The sequence below is a fragment of the Melospiza melodia genome, chromosome 2 (assembly GCF_035770615.1).
Source record: "Melospiza melodia melodia isolate bMelMel2 chromosome 2, bMelMel2.pri, whole genome shotgun sequence".
Classification (NCBI taxonomy): domain Eukaryota; kingdom Metazoa; phylum Chordata; class Aves; order Passeriformes; family Passerellidae; genus Melospiza; species Melospiza melodia.
Genome location: NC_086195.1, coordinates 24,103,620 through 24,123,227, shown reverse-complemented (window position 1 = coordinate 24,123,227; position 19,608 = coordinate 24,103,620). Strand labels below are relative to the sequence as shown.

The 19,608-nt window shown below is 55.3% G+C and overlaps 1 protein-coding gene across 7 annotated transcripts in view; it reads left to right on the top strand.

The window, feature by feature from the left end:
• ARAP1 (ArfGAP with RhoGAP domain, ankyrin repeat and PH domain 1) overlaps positions 1-7,591 on the top strand; it is a 35,766-nt gene extending 28,175 nt beyond the window's left edge. For 3 of the 7 annotated variants that reach the window (XR_010026644.1, XR_010026646.1, XR_010026647.1), the window contains exons 23-34: positions 195-342; positions 546-629; positions 784-852; positions 1,005-1,122; positions 1,945-2,058; positions 2,431-2,573; positions 3,567-3,599; positions 4,437-4,519; positions 4,985-5,035; positions 5,418-5,481; positions 5,644-6,768; positions 6,952-7,591. Coding sequence is in view for 4 of the 7 variants with exons in the window: in XM_063148047.1 (XP_063004117.1) it covers positions 195-342; positions 546-629; positions 784-852; positions 1,005-1,122; positions 1,945-2,058; positions 2,431-2,573; positions 3,567-3,599; positions 4,437-4,519; positions 4,985-5,035; positions 5,418-5,481; positions 5,644-5,799; positions 6,731-6,748 (1,081 nt within the window). In the remaining 3 variants the exon portion in view is untranslated. The remainder of the gene's footprint in view (positions 1-194; positions 343-545; positions 630-783; positions 853-1,004; positions 1,123-1,944; positions 2,059-2,430; positions 2,574-3,566; positions 3,600-4,436; positions 4,520-4,984; positions 5,036-5,417; positions 5,482-5,643; positions 6,769-6,951) is intronic. The other 4 variants (XM_063148047.1, XM_063148049.1, XM_063148050.1 and 1 more) reach the window with 4 other exon arrangements.
• The last annotated feature ends 12,017 nt before the right edge of the window (positions 7,592-19,608 follow it).

Genomic DNA, 19,608 nt, shown 5'->3' with positions numbered 1-19,608 from the left:
CCTCTCCACTGTGGGGTCCTTGGTGGCTCTGGGGTGTGGGAGAGCCCTTGTCCTTTCGCTCATGTCCCCTGCAAGGAAAGGAGAGGAGTCTGGGGCCAAGCTGTGCCTGATGCCAAGCATCGTGTCCTGCATGGGGTTGAACAGAGGGGTCTGGGAGGGCTTTGGGGCAGGAATCCTGACAGAGTTTCCCACAGGGTCCAGTGCTTCTCTGGGGAGAACCAGATGAACACACACAACCTGGCCATTGTCTTTGGGCCCACACTCTTCCAGACGGATGGGAAGGACTACAAGGCAGGACGTGTGGTGGAGGACCTCATCAGTCACTACGTGGAGATCTTTAACGTAGGTTTACCCCTGAGTCCCAGTGTGCAGACATTCACAGGGAATGGAGAGATGGAAGGAAGAGGAAGTCAGATCTGCTCTGTCTGTAGACATCTTGCTTTGGAGACAAGGGAAGAGAGGACCATGTCTTTTCAAACCTTGGAAAGTGGAAGCCTGGAGCCAGAATGGTCTGGTCAGCCCTGATGGCTTCTCTTCCCTGGCAGGTCAATGACCAAGAGATGAAGAAGCAGCAGGATGAAATCACAGCCATCATGAAGATGCGGGAGGCATCATCCAGCGGAACACAGGTGGGTCCTGAACATGGGGACGTCTTCTCCTGGGGCCCTCAGTGTCTACTGTAGCATGAACATGCCCTGGGCAAGGGATGTCCACACTGGTGGGGGGGGATTTCACCCACACATGAGAAGCTGCAGGTTGAAACTCTTTACTGTTGCCTTCCAGCAAGCTGGTGACTTCATCTGTACTGTCTACCTGGAGGAGAAGAAGACAGAGACAGAGCAGCATGTCAAGGTGAGTGGTTGGGCAGAGGGCGCAGAGGGGACAGGGGTTCCATTGTTGTATGTCCAAGCCTCTGTGGTGGCATGGGGACTCATGCTGAGCTGGGTGTCTGTGGTGTGGGGATGGAAGGGCACTGACTGATGGAGACTTGCCCCTTCCCTCAGATCCCAGCCACGATGACGGCTGAGGAGCTCACCTTTGAGATCCTGGACCGGCGGAAAATCGTCATGAAGGAGAAGGACTACTGGAGCTGCTTCGAAGTGAATGAGAGGGAAGAGGCAGGTTGGTGCAGAGACATGAGGAGTAGAGAGATGGAGATGGAAGTGGAGATGATGTTAGAGGTGGAGATGGGGATACAGATGGGGATGAAGTGGGGATGAGGGTGGAAAAGATGATGGACATGGTGATGCAGATGGAGTAAGGATGGGTATGGGGATAGAGATGCAGATGGAGATGAGAATGGATATAGGGACGGATATGAAAAATCTCCCCTTGTGATTGCACCATGGAGCAGTCTGGGATGGGCTCAGGTGCTCAGGGGAGGACAGTTGCTCACCTCATCCAGCTTGCACATGGCCAAGTACTCCAGATGGGCTGAAGTTTGGGCCAGGACATCTGTCTGTATCCTTGGGAGTTCAAGTGCCTTTGAAACTTTGATGGGGCAGGTGTCCAGCTTCTCTGGCCACCAAAGTGAGCAGCCCTATGTTGGCCATAGGCAGCAGCAAGGGAGAGATCAACAGAAACAGGATGAAAGCCTGGTCCTGTCTGCTGGTGCCTTGAGGTCCTGCTGCCAGTGGGTGGGGGTCAATCTTTTCTAGGTAACGAGTGACAAGAGGAAATGGCCTCAAGTTATGCCAGGGGAGGTTTAGGCTGGATATTTGAGAAAATTCCTTCAACTAAAGAGTTGTCCAGCCCTGCCACAGGCTGCCCAAGGCAGTGGTGGAATATCCCTGGAGAAATTGACAAGACCTGTAGGTGTGAAACCTGGGGACCTAGTTTAGGGGCAAGGCCATGTCAGACCCTCAGGACACAAGTGTGACACTCTCTGGATGGGAGCTGGCCCTGGGTGCCCTTCCTGAGACCTGACTGTCCCCTGACTTACAGAGCGGCCCTTGCATTACTCGGAGAAAGTTCTGCCCATCCTGCACTGCCTGGGCACAGAGAGTTACCTGGTGGTGAAGAAGCAGATGTCCATGGAGAACATGCTCCTCTACCTTGGTGAGAGGCAGGGCCATGGTCTGGGATGGCAAGGAATGGGATGGGATGAGGATTGAACACTGATGGCGATGCAGAGTGGAGGGAAGGGGATGGAGAAGGGGTTGACAGTGAGGAAGAGGATGGTATGAGATCCAAGTAGGTACCAGCTCAGTTAGCATGTGACTTGGAGTCCCCTGATACGGTGTCATGGCCAAATGCTGTGCCCAGAGCAGTAGGGAAGCTGCTCCTGCCTGGCCTGGGAGTCGATGGGCAATGCCAGGACTCTGCAGCAGCTGGAGGGCTGCTGTTACAGGGGGTGAGGGTCTGGCTGTGCCCTCCTTGGGGAACCTGTCCCCCCTGGGGGACTGGAGCCGCTCAGGCATTTGCCTCCAGCCAGCAGAGTGGGTGACTGCAAGCATGGCATGATGAAATTCCGGGAGGAGAGGAACCTGCTGGGGCTTGGGCTGAGCACTGGCTTCCATGATCGCTACTTCATCCTCAACCACTCCTGGCTGCGCCTCTACAAAGAAGTGCGGGTGAGCCCTGCCTTCTCCTTCCCCTCCTTCTCCTTCTCCTTCTTCTCCTTCTCCTTCTTCTCCTTCTCTTTCTCCTTCTCCTTCTCCTTCTCCTTCTCCTTCTCCTTCTCCTTCTCCTTCTCCTTCTCCTTCTCCTTCTCCTTCTCCTTCTCCTTCTCCTTCTCCTTCTCCTTCTCCTTCTCCTTCTCCTTCTCCTTCTCCTTCTCCTTCTCCTTCTCCTCCTTCTCCTCCTTCTCCTCCTTCTCCTCCTTCTCCTCCTTCTCCTCCTTCTCCTCCTTCTCCTCCTTCTCCTCCTTCTCCTCCTTCTCCTCCTTCTCCTCCTTCTCCTCCTTCTCCTCCTTCTCCTCCTTCTCCTCCTTCTCCTCCTTCTCCTCCTTCTCCTCCTTCTCCTCCTTCTTTGTCTCCTCCTTCCCCTTCCCCTTCCCCTTCCCCTTCCCCTTCCCCTTCCCCTTCCCCTTCCCCTTCCCCTTCCCCTTCCCCTTCCCCTTCCCCTTCCCCTTCCCCTTCCCCTTCCCCTTCCCCTTCCCCTTCCCCTTCCCCTTCCCCTTCCCCTTCCCCTTCCCCTTCATCTCCTTCCCTTGCCTGCCCCTTCCCTGGCCCTTCCCCATCCTGCCCTTCCTTGCCCTGCCACACTGTGCCTTTCTGGGGATTCCCTGAGGACACGGGACTCACGTGGGCTGACATTGCTCGGGCAGCGCAGGCAGCAATGGGGTTGCCATGGCACAGGCAGCTCAGGCAGCCAAGGGCGGTGTGGGCAGTGCCAGAACTGGCCCCTGGAGTGCTGTCACCCAGACCTGGAGCAGATCCCACAGCTCCTGGTCAGTGCCAGGGCTGAGGAGGGACATGCTGGCATACTGGCTGTGCAGTGACAGCCCCTCTGTGCCCCCAGTTCCTGGTTGCCCTGATGTGGCACTCCATTACCACTCCATTAGCACTCCAGGGCTGCAGGGAGGGGTCCCCCATCTCTGTTAACCCTTCTCCTCTGTTGAACAGAGCCTGAGGCAGCGGAGCCCCCCCTTGGAGAGCGTGAGTAGGGAGGGGAACGGGGGGCTCAGCTGGGGTGCAGGGGCTCCCACGCCCTCTGCCCTTACAAGTCTGCCCAGGGTTGACCTCAGATCCAATCCAGGGTCAGTCTCAAATCCAATCCTGCAGTACACATGTACCAATCACTGGAACTGTCCCTGGTGCTCTCTCCATATGGCCCCTCTGGCTTGTGGGTCCCGCTGTCCTTCACTGCAGGCAGCCAGAGCTGGGTCTGGGGAAGGGACCAGAGAGGACAGGGATGGGCTGAGCTGCTCCCCCATCCCGCAGGCATTGGATCGGGCTCTTGTAAGTCAACACTGCTTGCATGTGAACATGGATGGAGGGTTCCCAGTGTGGGACCTGCTTCTGCATCATGGCAAGGCACAGCCAGCACTGTAAGGGTCCTCATGCTGTGCCACGATGGCAAGTGGGACACTTAAGAATGTGCTCTGGCCAGAGTGGATCCAGATCCACCACTGCCATGGCTGTGGCCATGATGCTGAGGAGGGATATGAGGTGGGATCCCATGGGAAATGTCTATTGCCAGACTCTCATTGAGACCCTGTCACAATGTGCAAGTGCTGCTCCCAGCTCAGGAGGCAACTGGCACTGGCTAGGGGGGCAGGCCACCTGTGTCCCTTTCCTGCTGCTACCTGTGGCCCTTGCCATGGGTGACAGACACATGCTCCATGCTGGGCTTCACCCTCCTCCCTGTCAACACATCACTGCAGCTTTTCCTCCCTGCTGGGGGAGGACCCCATCCCAGCACCGGTGGGGACTGTGCTGGGTGGGGATAGGTCTGGCAGCCACCAACCCAGTGCTGGTGCCCTGTTCCCCCAGAGTCACAAGCCAGAGAAGGAGTGGCCTGTCCGAAACCTGAAGGTCTACCTGGGCGTTAAAAAGAAGCTCCGACCCCCGACGTGGTGAGCAGCAAAGGGGTGGCCTGTGGTGCCGAGGGATGAGGATAGCCGTGGAGATGGGGACAGGGAAAATGACAGGGACAGTTTTGACTGCTGGACCCGTCCCCTGCTGGCCAGGCCTCCTGCCACCAGGTGTCAGAGCAGCCCTGTCGCTCGCTTTGCAGCCCGGTCCACCCAGCAGGGACTGTGCTGTCCCCGACACTGTCCCCACCCTGTGTTCGACACTGTCCCCACCTTGTCTTTCTCCCGAGCCCTGTTCCTGGCCCTGTCCCGGGGTGTGTTTGTGTGGCTGAGGGGATTTGCAGAACTGGGGGAGGGTTTGTGGGGCTGGAGTGGGCAGTTGCAGGGACAGTGGGGGGTTTGCAGAGATGGGGATGGAAGGGATGAGAGGGGTTTGCTGGGGTGCTTGGCCAGCAGAGGATGGCTGTGTGGGCTGTTGGGATTCATGTTTTCACTCCTCTCTTCCAGCTGGGGTTTTACAGTATTCTACGAAAACGAGAAGCACGAGAAGCAGCAATGGTGAGGGAAGGTGACACGGGATACTAAAGTTCTCCCTGGGACAGACAGACAGACTCATGGCAGCTCTCTGGAGCCTTTGCTGTGGCAGGGGGAGATGGGGAATCATAGAAATCATGAAACGATTTGGGTGGAAAATGACCTTGAAGATCATGCAGTCGCACCCTCCTGACCTTGGCAGGGACATTAGATGTGTGGAGACAGCCTGGCTGAGCACTCCTGGCCCCATACAGGTTTCCCCTGCCACTGTCCCCTTCAGTCCCCTGGGCTCTCATGCAGAGCAGCAGCTGAGGTCTCTGGAGCAGGCAGGTGTCCCTGCAGTGGGCAGAGGGGACACCCTACTTGCCACCACCACCTCCTCTGGCTGCTGACACTGTTTCCACAGGTACCTGTGCTGTGACACCCAGGCTGACCTGCGGGAGTGGTTTGCCACCTTCCTTCAGGTGCAGGTAGGCAGTGGGCTGGATGATCCCTCCCTGTGGCACCCCATGGGGGACAGCAGAAACCCTTTGGGGTATCCAAGCATCCCTAAACACCAGCACCCCGGGGCAGAAGAGAGCTCCTGGGGTGGGTGAGTGCCTGGTGTGGCTGACTGTCCCCTCTGCCTGCAGAACGGGGGTGCCCTGTGGCCCTCGGAGCGTCCCAGGGCGCGGGTGGCGCGGCCGCAGCAGGATGCCAGGTTGGGTAACATCTCCCTCATCCCGCTGCGGGGCAATGAGAGCGAGATGAGGAACAGTGTGGCTGCTTTTGCTACTGACCCCCTAACTGTGAGTGATCTGGGGGCACTGGATGCTCCTCGTGCAGGGCTGCATCCTCCCTGCATCACATGATGGGCGGGTCCTGGTCTCCAAACCTGGGTGGGGGATATCCTAGTTCCCACTCCTGCTCCCATTCCTTATGTACTGCATCTTCTCCAGTGGTGGATCTGGAGGGGTGAGCTGATCCTTTGGGGGCTGCTAGAGTCTCCTGGGTCCAGGGGGTCCCAAATCGTGTGATGCAAAAGGAAAGGATGTGGCCATGCTCCTGCTTTTTCCTCTAACAGGGTTGGGTTTTCTGTCCTGGTCACAGATCACCTCCCCATCCTGCTGTCTTGTCTGTCTGCAACAGCTGTCCTGCCCATTGAGTGTCCCTCAACCATGCGGGTGCTGGTGCTGGACTCTTGCCCAGCCACGAGCTGGTGGTGGGACAGAGATGATCCCACTGCCTCCAAGCCCATGGCTTGGGCCCTCGTTGCTGTTATAAACCAGGGGACAGGGCTGTGCCAGGGAAATCCCCCACCAGCATCAGTTGGGCATCACCCAATGAGTGCTCAGGGATGCCCCAAGGGCAGAGGGCAGCATCTTTGCTGCCCTGGAACTCCTGCACAGGCTCAGGTTTATAACAAAGGGCTGTGGGGAAGGCTCCAGGGGCTTTGCTGTGGGCTGTGCTTCACAGTGTGCTTGTGGTGGTGTGGTCTGGTGCAGGGGACCAGCACACCAGGGCTCCTAGGGGACAGTGGGTGTCACCCACAATGGGGCCAGCATGGAAGGAGGTTCTGGGACTGAAGTGGGGTGACCTGGGGTGACCTGGGGCGACCATAGTTTCTCTTGCTGGGCATTTTCCCTGTGTCCCCCTGGGTGCCATGCTGCCAGTGATGTGCAGACACGGAGGAGGAGGAGGCTGAGGATGAAAGGTGATCTGTCTGCCCTTTGTCCCCAGCTTCTGCGGAACGTCTGAGCTGGAAAACTGACATGCCAGTGAGTTTCACCCTGCCTGCCTGCCCTGTCCTGATCTGATGACAGTGGGAGCCGATGGCTCTGTCTGTCCTATTGCCATCCTGGCTTGGGGACATGGCACGTGTCCCCAAAGGTGAAAAAAAGGGGTTGGGAGTGCCTGCTCTGTCCCCTTTGCTGACACTTTGCTCTCCACTTGTGCCACAGGTTCATCTCCAAGTGGGGCCGCCCTCGGGGTCTCGTGCCAGCCCCGTACTCCGGCACCTGCCAGGGTCCTGTTGCCTCCAGAGCCTCCACTGGGCCTTCTCACCTTCCACTGTGGGGACCACGGGCAGCCAGGAGGGCAGATGGCAGCGAGGCCATCCCCACCCAGCAGAGCTGGGCTTGGGAGCTGTTGCCACACAGCCCACAGGATGTCAGCCCTGACTCTGTGCCCCAGCTGCCTTTGGCCACCGCTTCTTTTCCCAGCTCCGGAAGGAGAAGCAGAGCCTGGCTGGGAGCTGCAGTCGAGGGCATTTGTGTTTCCTCTTCCATCCCCTATTTTTAAGTCTTTCTCCTCTGAAGTGATAAGGCAGGTGGGATCCCTTCCTGTGGGATGCTGCACTAGCCTTTCTCATGGGATGCATGCCTGGCCCCAGGCACTGCCATCATCCTACTCCCATCACTCCTGGGGAAGGGTCCCCTCTGTGTTGGGTAGGGCAGGATGACAAGAGCCTCAGTATTCACCCAACACTGGGGAGGGGGTGCCTCTGGGCTCTGTCCTCCACCCATCACGATGGAGATGGCAGGAGCGGCCCCTGTGTCCCACTGCCACCTCTTGACAATATTAAAGGTCTTAAGAAATGAAGTGGGAGTGTTCAGGTCTCTGCCAGCCACACAGGGCAGGGGGGACACTGAGAGCTGGAAGTGCAGAGGGACAGTCCTGGATGCACCTGCTGCGTGGTTGCCAGAGGATGGGTGCCACGGGGAAGGCAGTGAGCTGCCTTTTTGGGGACAGAGCAGTGGCACCCCAGTCCAACAGTCCTCTGAGCCTTGCCAGTGCCAGGGTTGGTGTCTGTGCTGGACTGCCACTATAGATCACCAGGAGTGGGTGGGAGCTGCCAAGAAACACGTATGCAGGTGTGTTTCAGGGCCTGGCCCTTGCAGTGTGAGACACAATGGGCATTTCAAAGCCAGAGGCTGGGAGCTGTCTCTTTGGATCATGGCAGCCTTAGGAACTCCCCCCCCATAGCCCATGGTTGATCCTGTGTCCTGCTGCTGCCTGCCAGTGCTTGTGACCTTGGAACTTGCCATGGAAACCCTTTGAGCTTCATCTCACAGCCATCGTGGTGGGGAACATCACAGTGAGTGGCAGAAGGTAGCTGGGACTCTGCTTTCCCTGCTTTCCAGGGATGTGGAATCCCCATGGATGTGGGGATGCAGGGCTGATGGGAGCCAGGGGTGCTGGTCCCCAGGGATGGAGGGATGCAAGGGTAACTGCAGGGCTGGAGCATCACTCCCTGTTAGTTGTCTGTGGCAGCCCTGGTGGGGGTGTCCCACACCCCCTCCTCACGCTGAGCCACCACAGGGGCTGTGGGTGAGTCATGCGTGGGAGCAGGAGGGCTGTCAATCACCTGCAGGCGCTGCCAGGCTGCAGGGTGGTGGCAGCGGGGCTGGCACTGTCACCTGCACTGCTGCAAGGGCTGGAGGAGCCACTAAGAGGGAGACAGAGGCAAGGGACCTGTGTCCCCCTGAAAACAGCCCCCCACAAGCCTCAGTTACACCAGTGTGTGGCTCAGGCCCCTCCTTGTTGTGGCAGGCTGAGGGGAAGGGCAGGAGAGCCTTCAGCACCCCTGGCTTCGTGACCTCTCTCCCATTCTGCTGTGCCAGGTTGCTCCATGGGGCTGTTAGTGGCCAGGACTCTGTGGGCCAGGAACAGATGCCTGGCACCAAACCCCAGGGATGTGCCAAGAAATAACCATTAGTGCTCAACATTGTTAGATATCCACTCACTCACTCACTCACTCTCCATCCATCCATCCATCCATCCATCCATCCATCCATCCATCCATCCATCCATCCATCCATCCATCCATCCATCCATCCATCCTTCCTTCCCCACCTCTGTCTCTCCCCTGCCCCACCACCATTCCCTCAATTCACCCCCTACTTCAGCAGCGTACCTGTCTCTCTGGCCATGCCCTCTTACTCTCCTTCCCAGTCTTTCACCACTAGGACATCCAACCTCTTCATCTTGCCCTGCTCCAGGAGCTGAACAAACTCTGCAGCTCCCAACCAGCCAAGCTTCCAGCCAAGGCTGGGTCTGCCCTCCCTGCACCCCTCAGCAGACCAGGGGCAGAGTGTGGGGGTAGCAGGGGATGCTGGGGACACTTCTGGATCCCATGAGCATGAGATTTGGGGTTCCCTTCATCTCTAACCACATTTTTTGGGGAAGGGATCAATAGGGAGCTGCTGGTGGCACACTTGGGGGAAACTGGGAGTGGGCAGGAGGGATGCAGGGTGCTGGCAACCCCCGGATCCCATAAGCATGAGGTTTGGGGTTCCCCTCACCTTCACACTGTTTTCTGGGGGAAGAGCTGGGCAGTGAGCTCCTGAGAGCCCATCTGAGGGCAGCCAGGATACAGTGATGATCACTGGGGACCTCCTGCCCTGATGTCCTCGAGCCCAGCAAAGACAGGAGGGGCCAGGGCACTGTGCACTGAGCTGGTGCAGCCCTGCCCTGTGGAGAGGTGGATCCATCCAGGAGCAGCATGGATCAGGCCTCTCTCCAGCTCTCACTATTCATAGTGCTGCGGAGGCAGTGCCATGTGACACCGCACATCGGCAAGTGATTAATTGCAGAGACATTTACAAACAACTTAATAAACTGACACTGGGGGGGGGGTTGGGCGTGTGAGGGTGTCTGCGGGCTTCTCCACGAGCACAGGCTGGGACTCAGCTGGGACCCACAGCCTGTTCCTGCGGTGCTGGAGCCCTTGGCACTGTCCCTGTCCTTGCCCATGATCTGCTGCTGGTGGTGGCATCAGTGACCTTGTGCACCAGACATGCAGATTAGATGGATGCCAGACTCGAGTCACGGTCATGGTGCCACCAAGGACAATGCTGCCATTCCCGAGGTGCTGCCTGCCCTGGGTGCTGCCTTTCCTGGCTATTGTGTCTTGTGGTGGGGACACCCCACATTCACCGTCCTCATCTCCTGAGGAGGAGCCAGGAGGTGGCTGGACAGCCCAGAATAATGCCACAATCACCCCGTGGCACCAGTATAGGTTGTCCCCAGGGGTTCTGCTCTGCAACCCACACCCACAGCAGCTCTGTGTCCCGCTGAATGGCTCCTGCCCCTGCACTCCCCCTCCCCCCTCAGTAATGAACTCAGCAGATTATCAGGTCCTGGGTTATTGCAGAGCAGCCACACTCCAGCAGACTTTAAACTAGTCATTATTTCATCAACAGCCCCATTAAACTGTCACTGGCTTTTTCCAGCCTTTTCCCCATAATTTTGTCCTTTCCCTTGCCTCCTGCCTTTTCTCCATCTATGCTTTTTTGTCAGAGCATGTGGCTGCCAACACACTCAGGATGCTCTCAGGGGGTTCACCTCACCCCTCAGCTATCAGTTTACCCACCCAGAAAATGGGATCAGGCTGGGGAAGGGTTTGAGGAAATCTACCGCTCCCCAGACTGACGCAGGAACCCCCCTCCCCCTGCTCCATTCCACTTTCAGCCTGGCCCAGTGATGGAAAAGGTCTCTGGATGTTGGGGAAGGGAGAGAAGAGCCCATGGGAGGGTTTTAAAAGCAGAAAGTGAAGGGGCAGAGGAAAGGCCCAGCTTGCCTGAAGCTTTTTATCCTTCACAGTGCCCTCTCCCCTCCCCCTGCTCTGTCCACTCCCAGCTTCCCCCTGGCAGTCGTCCTCTCACTTTAATAAGAAAAATGAAGGAAATTTAAATAGCCAGGTAAATGTTGGGCTGGTGTGGGGGGAGGAAAGGCTGCAGAGGTGGGTTGTGCCTAGGAGGGTCCCATGGGATGGGGGATCTGCCTCTCCCAGCTCCAGTGGGGTGCTGGCAGTGCCACATTGCAGGTGATAGATGTTGGGAGCTCGGTGTCTTGGGAGAATGGGGAAAGTGTTTAGGAAGGGATGTTTGCCCTTGGCTTTGCATGGCCACAGCTGGCCAAGGAGACATGGCTAAAGCAAGATGGTGATGGGTGGCAGAGATGGGAGCCAGACTGGGAATTTCCCTGCCAGTGGGACCTTCCCAGTGGGACCAGTGGGCACAGCCAGCTGCCAGCCTTCTTCCCAGCAGAGGCCAGTGGTGCCATTGCATCCCAGAGCATGTGGGCTTGGCATGTGAACAAGGATGCTCTGGCTGATGGCTGTTTATCCATCACTGTCACAGCACTGGCTCAGATGAGGATCTGGGTTTGTCTTTCTCCATTAAGTAGATGTTAATTTGCATTTATTTAAAAATAACAGAGCTTTCAATCTCTTTATTAACATCGCAGCAGCAATGCTTCTGGGTTGTCAGCCCAGAGATATTCCTGATGCATCCCTGCCCAGGGCTGGGCATGGAGCCCAGCTAGGATCCCCTGGAGCCAGGATCCCCGGGGAGATGTGTGCAATGTGGGACAGGCAGATACATAGAATTGCTGAGTTGTCAACATCCTGGCTGCTGCATGTCCCCTGGGTGACAGCCCTGCTCCCCTCTGTGCTCCAGGACTTCTAGGGGTGGGGAGAAACAGGGATGAGCTTTTCAGGGATGGTGGGGGGACTCAGTGTCCCTGTGGGCTGTAGAAGGGTCACAGAAGGGATCTGAAGCATCGCTGGAGCCTCCCTGGGGGCGTCCTTCCCCAGGTGAAGGCTCAGAGCTGCTCCCTGAGCTGCAGACGAGAGCCCAGCAGGTTCTGCAGGTGAAGGCAGTGAAATCCCTATGGAATCAGTCTTTGGCAGTGAAATCCCTATGGAATCAGTCTTTAGGAGCCCCGTGGCTAATGACCACAGTGCTCCAGGCAGTTCCATGGATGTACCACATGTCCTGCAGGCTGGGCACCTGTCCCCTACCCAGCCCTGACCCCGGGTGCACCAGACATGGGTGCAGCTGCAGAGGAGCAGGCACAGCTCTGCCCATCCACGAGTCTGGTTCAGCAGGACTCCAAAATTTCAGTTTGCCCTTGTTCCACCTGATGGGAGATTCCCAAGGAGCCCATTTTGGGCTGTGACTCCAGATGTGTGCATGAGCATGCTGTATGCTTTCCAGATGTGTGTATGGCCTGCCTGAATCTGCAATTCCATGCATGACCATGCCTCCAAACACACTCATACATGCTCGGTGCACACATGAGTATTTATCCCACCTAAATTCGTACCCAGGTGAGCAGCAGCTCTGTGCACACGTGGCCCCTGAATGATGTCACCCCACTTCCACGTGGGCTGCCGCTGAAATAGCAATGAGCTTTGGCTTATTGAAGACAACAGAGATGTCAAACCTCACTGTCTTGAGTGTTTGTGGAGGCCAGGCCTTGAATCAAAGGAAAAAATAATAAAGGAAAAATATAACAGCAGCAACAACAACAACAAACCAAAATAACCCAAACCAAAACAAAAATCTACAAAAAATAAAACAAAAACCAAAAAACCCAAACCAAAAGAAAACAAATGACAAAATCAAGAAAAATAATAAAATAAAGGGAAACAATAAAATAAGCAAAGGTAAATCTAAAAAATCCCTGAGACTTTGTATATAAAAAAATAAACACAGGGGAAAAAAAAAGCTCTTTGAGGAGAATCACTTCAAATTGGCTATTTATCGGCGCAGCATCCCGCCGGGAGGTTTCCATGGCTACCTGGCAGCCAGAGCCGGGCCAGCAGCGTGCCAGCCCCATGTGCCTCCCTCCCAGCGCGTCCCCGCCGTCCCCCCGGGCATCAAGCTCTGTGCTGCCCGATGCTGCTGCTGCTGCCGAGCCAGCAGCACCACCACCCTGGGGACCACACCCCGAGGATTGGCTCCCGCCTGGAGGGATGCTCAGGCTGGCACTGGAGGCACAGCGGGAGCGGGGTGTCCTTGCAGAACCCCCTGTGCAGGTTGGGAGCAGAGCTGAGCCCCCGTCTGGGAGGGACGGATGCCTCAAGGCACTTCTGCTCCCCAGAGGAGCACTGAGTTCCCCCCTTTACCTCTGGAAGCTTCATCACTGCTTCTGCCCACCCCAAGAAGCCCTCTGGAGCACGTTGGGAGTGCAGAGGACATGCTATCAGCAGCTGGAGGAGCTGAGCTCTGGCCTTCCCTCTCACCAGCCATGGTTTGGGACATGGGGTAGGGAAACCTTTGGGAGAGGCTTTTGAAGCCTCATGCTATCCCATGCTGCTAGATTTGGAGGGATAACGTGCTAGAGAGCTCCCATGATGGTCAGTGCTCGCATGGATCCCTTCCATGACCCTGAAGGACCATCCCAAAGGCAGCCTCTCTCCATGGGGCCCCCATTTCCCTTCTGGGTGCACCCGTGGGCCATGACAAGGGGACACTGATTGATCCTGACCCCTGCTGAAGGTGCAGGGACACTTCTCATCTGCCCCACCGCTGCTGGAAGGCAGAACACAGGGACATCTCTTCCCAGGAACAAGGAGCTCCATCCTGCTCTTCCTGTGTCCTGCCCTGGTTCCTGCCCTGTTCCCTGTCTCCCACCTCATCTGCCACCCATCCTGGGGGTGTGACAGTGTTGGGTGCAAAGGAAAAACCCCTCCACTCCTCCTAGCAGAGGTAGACCCCTGCCTCTGGGTGATGGCAAGGGGGAAGAGGGCATTTGGGAATTCTGGGCCACCCTGGGACTGGATGCCTTGGTGCCCCATGCCTGCTTCCACAGGCAGCAGTGTGAGGGCTGGGAAGGGCTCAGGGGTGGAATAAAGGATATCCAAAACCTTGAGCATCTTTGGAATGAGGAATCAGTGGAGGGGGTCAGGTCTGGGTCCTTGGTATGGGGGAGGACTGTGGGGATGGTACCTGGGCTGTACCTGACAGAGCCCTGGGAGCATCCTTATGACTCCTGACAGTTCCCAGGGTCTGATCCTGCAGCCCTGCTTCAATCCCTGTTTCCCTCTGCCTGCTGAGTGTCCCCCCTGGCATAGGCCAGGTAGGGAAGCTGCCACCTGGAGAAAGGCACTGCAGGGATATTTTCCCATACTTTGGGCTCAGGGACACATCATTCTATGGGAGGATGGAAAAAATTGAGGTGCAATGAAGAGTGAGGTTGGAAAGTGGGGGCAGAGTGTCCCCTGTGCCCCTTGGTGTCCATGAGCACCTCATTCTCCTGGCTCAGCACTGGGAAGGTCACCTGCATGATGTCCTGAGTGTGACAGGGCCAGCGGGTCCCTGTCCCCTCCCGCAGCCAGCTGACAGCTGTGACCAGGCAGGGGACACTGGCAGAGGCTGGAGGGCAGGTGCAGGTGCTGGAGGGGCTGCAGGAGCTGTCCCCAGCCACCCTCCCTCTGCCCTGCCAATCCCAGGGGCCTGTGAGACCCCAATCCTGAGGGAGCTGGGGCTGGGGGGCTACAGCCTGGGGGGGCTGCTGAGACCAGCAGCATGGTGTGGAACAACCCTGGAGAAGGTGGCTGACTCAGATCTCTTCCCCTTCCTTCTTCCTTTTCCCCTCCCCCTCCCTTTTCCCTTCTGTTTCCTCTTTTCTTTCCTCTTCCTCTTTCCTTTTCCCTTCCCCCCCTCCCCTTCACCTTCTTTCCCCTTCTTTGCCTTTCCCCCCCCCTTTTTCCCTCCCCCATTTCCCTTTTTCCTTCCTCTTTCCCTTCTTTTCCCTTCACCACCCTTCTTTTTCCTCTTCTTTCCCTTTCCCTCTCCAAACCCCATTTCCAAAGCCAAGGAAAGCCCTTGCCTCCCCAAGGAGCTCCTCAAGGTGCTACCCAAGCTCCTTCCTGTGCTGTTCAGAAGCTCCATCCCAGCTCCAGCAGCACCAAACCTGGATGGCTGCAGCATGGGATGGGCTGGCACTGGTGACAGCATTGCCCCAGTGTGGGATGTGGTGGCCCCAAACATCTCCTGGGACACCCATCCCTACCCCAAAATACACACAGGGTGTTTCTCTCTGTTCCGCCCCAATCACAGGTGAGCTGTTGGACCTCTGGACACAGGGAATAATTTTCTGGTTCACTGTGAATTTATTTCCTTTTAGTTTTTTTTATTGAGAACATCTTGTACCGACGTTGCAATAAAAACAAGGCTCCAGGTTCCTCTGTGTGTTTTTTTCCTGTTCTTTATCTGTTCCCAGGATAAATGTCAATGGAAATGGAAAAGCTTTTCTCTGTTTCGCTATTTTCTTCTCTCCCTGAAAGACTCTTCAGGTTTATGAGGGAAAATGGTGGAAAAATCAGAAAGAGGAAAAAAATATCCCCAAAACTTGCTGAAATGGAACTTTCTCATGGAGATGCCTATGTACATGGCAGGACCAAGAGGGATTAAATAGATATGTAGACATGGCACTTGTGGACGTATTTTAGTGGTGGGCTTGGCAGTGGTGGGGAGCTGCTGGACTTGGTGGTCTTTGAGGGCTTTTCCAACCTTAATGATTCTGTGATTCCATGATTCAAAGCAGGAAAGTGGCTCAGACCATCCCAGGAAGCTGGACTGGGAGTCTTCAGAGGAAGGGGAGTATCTCCCTGCATGCACAGCAAGAGAGCTCACAGCTCTGGTGTGATGCAGAGCGCATTTCTAGGGAAGGTATTCAAGGTGCAAATTGCTTTGTATCAGCAAATACATCTCCATTAGCGCTGGAATTGGTATCCTGCACAATACGTGCTCGAGGACAAAGCCTGCCTATTCAGAGCCCACAGAATTCAATCATCTTGCTGAGGAGTATCAGCAGAAAGCAAAGCAAGGCTCGTTTTGCATTCACGCCACAAATATCGGCAAGAGCCCACGGAGATGGAACGCTGCCTACGGAACCTGGCACTGCTTCGCTCTCCCAGCAGTAAATAAAGACATGCAGCCCATGCTGGTGCCCAGTGCAGGATCCCCAGCAGCTCCAGCAAAGAGAAACAAGTGAGATTTTTAGGAGATAATGTGATATTTGTAGGAGACACTGTGTCAGGATTCTGACTGTTGTCATGTCTCCCAGGACCTGCTCCCTCTGGCCAGGAGGTCAGGCTGAGCTGCCCCTCTCAGGTGCACCTGGAGAAGGTTTCTGGGAGGATCTCCCTGACCATCACTGGGGCCTCAGCCCTGTCAGAGGGATCAGTGAAGCCCTGGTTTTAGCAGCTTTGTGCAGGAGATGGCACCAGGAATGTCCATGCTCTGTAGCAGCTCTCGGGGTCTGTAGCTGGTCAGAGTGACCCTGAGATGTGTTAGAAAGTCTTTTTTCCCAGCCCAGTGCTTGAACAAGGAGTCAGAACTCTTCATTTCTCATTCTCAAGGTTGTTTATTGTATCTTATCTATAACATTCTTTCTCCTGCCTGCCGAGGTCCGCCCAGCAGGTCAGACAGAGGCATGGCTTCTGCACTCTGCCTCTCATGGGGTGGTGTTATCTTTTCAAACTAAAAACTACATGTACAATATTTACAATTACTTCCCAATACCTATCACCTATGTTAGACAGTGAGTTTCTACTCCAAACCAATCTAAAAGAGCCAGCATCATCCAGAACATGGAGCCTTGGAAGAAGGAAGAAGGAAGGACAGGGCACGCCCAAATTCCTCCATCTTGGGACCCCAAGCCCCTATTCTAAGAACCTCAAAAATCTATTTTTCACCCTGTGACAAACTATTATTCTACTAAAACTTTTGTGGCTTGTAAATCTTCATATAAGGTAATTGTTTTTTCCATGGGTCAAGATCAAAGGCACAGGGGTCTTGGGCTCTGTGCCAAGGTCTCTGAGCCCCCTTGGCAGGGTCTCGAGTCCTCCAGGACAGCCAGAGGAATTTCCTGGGTTCCAACACATCCAGTGATGCCCACCCACCAATATCCACGCAGCAATGCCCACCCAAAAATGCCTTGTGTGCTTCCAAGCAAGAATTAGCAGGATTTATTTAAAAAAAAATCCCAAAAAACCAAAACAAAAATCAACCTCAAACTGAGCAACTGAGCATTTTAATTAAACACACCAAAACATTCCAGGAGGGTTTTTCCAATTCTTAGCCTCCATGACACCCCTGGGACTTCACACACTGTGCTGCCATTTGCAGGAGGACTCTAAGAAGCTTCTTGGATACGGGGCATAGTTTTCTCTTGAGGAGAAAATAGTACAGGCAGATGTGGAGCTGAGAAAACCACGTCTCTTAAATACCAGGAATGACATTTGGAGAGGGGAATGAGAAGGGAGAGAGCTAGGCATCACACAGGCACCATGGAGGGAGTCCCAGGGGGTTTGGAGCATGTGGGATGGTGGGAATCCATGTGGATGTGGCACTTGGGTCCATAGTGTAGTGGAGGGCTTGTCAGTGGTGGGGAATGGTTGGACTTGGTGGTCCCAAATGGCTTTTCCCACACAAATTCCATGATTCCAAGGTAATATGCAGACGTGATGGTCCTTGCCCTGCATCTGGAGATGGTTGGTTCCTTCTGGTGGTCTTTGCACCCACATCTGCTCTGATCTTCTCAGCTGCTTCTGTCTGGGGACCACTGCAAGACAAAAACATCCCTTGGGGAATAAGAGGGGCCGGGATAAACAGGCATGGAACCAGCTTTTCTGGAAAGGAGGGGACTCCTTGTATGTTACAAGGTGATGGGGTTAGCAGGGTGTGGGATGGCCCATACGTGGCAGCCACCCTGCTCCCACCATCCACTACTGCCACTGCAGAGTGTTGGGAACAACTTGGCCACCTTGGTGGGAGGAGATGGATGAGTGCTGGAATGGCTCCCAGTCCTTAGGGCACCCCATGGTGCCCCACAGCAGGTTCTCCCCCTAAAGGAGTGCAGGATATGATGAAAACCTATCTTTAAGTCATTAAATCTGAGGCTCAGGGTGGAAATAGGGGTTAGATTAAAGTGATGATCCTTAAAATAATCTCCAATTAGTCCCAGCTCTACTCTCAGCTCTCTTGGGGGAAAATTTGGGAAAGTAATTGCAGGTCTGAGCCTCAGTTTCCCCTTGCAGATAACAAAGTCAGAGGATCTTGTGTAACTGATACTCTGCCTATATCTGTAGGCCATGGGGATATTAATTCTGGTGAATTTGACAGGAACTGATGTGATTTGAGTGCTAATCCCTTAATATCTATTGCTGCTCTGACGTCCCAGCTGGTGGATCCACAACGACTTTAAAGCACATTCCTCCCTTCTCCCCACAGGCAAATGATGCTGGGGAGATGGAGGTCTGCAAGGCTAGTGAAGAGCAACCCAAATAGCTCTTTTTGGTGCAAAATCTCAACACACCAAGCCAAGTTCCCAGTTTGGGAGCGTGATTTGGGCCTGTGGTGCAGCACACAGCATGGGGAGAGAGTGCAGAGGATGCAGGTACCTGCAGAGCAGTGCAGTGGAGCCTGCAGACCCCAGACACGCTCTAGATTCACCTGTGTGCCTGTGCTGGCTGAGAACAAAGGTCCATGGCTCTGTGCTGCCAGTGGCCCAGAGACACTGAGGGTGAGAGAAAGAGCAGGGCAAAGACATGGATCTTTGTTAGTGGCACAGGCAGCGGGATCCAGGGTACCCCAGCATGTTTACAGCAAGCTCTGTGGTGTGATCACCATGCTGGAGGGAAGGGATGGAATTGAGGGGGACCTGGACAGGCTGAAGAGGGGATACTGTGCCAGCCACATGAAATTCAACAAGGTAAGTCAAGGTCTTGCACCTGGGTTGGAGTATTCCCAAGCACAAACACAGAATGGCTGGAGAATGGATTGAGAGCAGCCCTAGGGAGAAAGACTTGAGAATTGAAAAGCTCAGGATGCCCTGGCCATGTGCACTGACAGCCCAGACACCCCCTGTGTCCTGGGCTGGTCCCCAGGAGTGTGGGCAGCAGGCAAGGAAGGGATTCTGCTCTGCTCTGCTCTGCTCTGCTGTGGTGAGACCTGTTCTGCAGAGCTGCTTCCAGCTCTGGGGCCCAGCATCAGAAGGACATGAAGCTGATGGAGGGAATACAGAGGATGCTGTGGAGATGCTCTGGGAACTGGAACACATCTGCTGTGGGCATCCCTCCTACGGCTGAGAGAGTTGGGAGTGTTAAGCCTGAAGAAGAGAAGGTTCTGGGGAAACATTGGAGCCCCTTCCATTGCCTAACAGAGCTCCAAGGGAGCTGGGGGGGATGTTGGACAATGGCCTGGAGCGACAGGACAGTGGGGATGGCTTTTGTCTGACAGACAGTAGGGTTAGATTGGATACTGGGAAGGAATTCTTGGCTGTGAGGGTGGTGAGACCCTGGCACAGTCTGCCCAGAAAAGCAGTGACTGCCCCATCCCTGGAAGCATTCAAGGCCAGACTGGATGGGGCTTGCAGACACCTGGTCTAGTGGAAAATGTCCCTGCTCATGGCAGTGGAGTGGAACTGGAGGAGCTTCAAATGTCCCTTCCAACCCAAACCATTCAGTGGTTCTGTGACCCTGAGTCAAGACCTTCATCAGCTGGATGATCTCCTTGCAGTCTTTGTCCAGCACCTGGTCCCTAGGAGCTTCCCTTTTTGTCTCTAGTGCTTGCACTGGAAGAAGCTGAAATGCTTAAATATCTTTGAAAGCTCAGGTTGCTGTCGCTCCTTCTTGATTCCCTTGTGCCAGGAGGTTTCACAGAAACCTCTGACCTGAATTTCACAGAAACCTCTGACCTCTGAATTCAGTGTAGGATGGGTGTCCTTCCCCAGGGTCCCTCTTGGGAGTGTAGCTCCCGTGCATGGGGTCATTGCCTGAAGAGCACAGGCAGTGCTGGCACTGCAGTGACTTCTACCCTTCT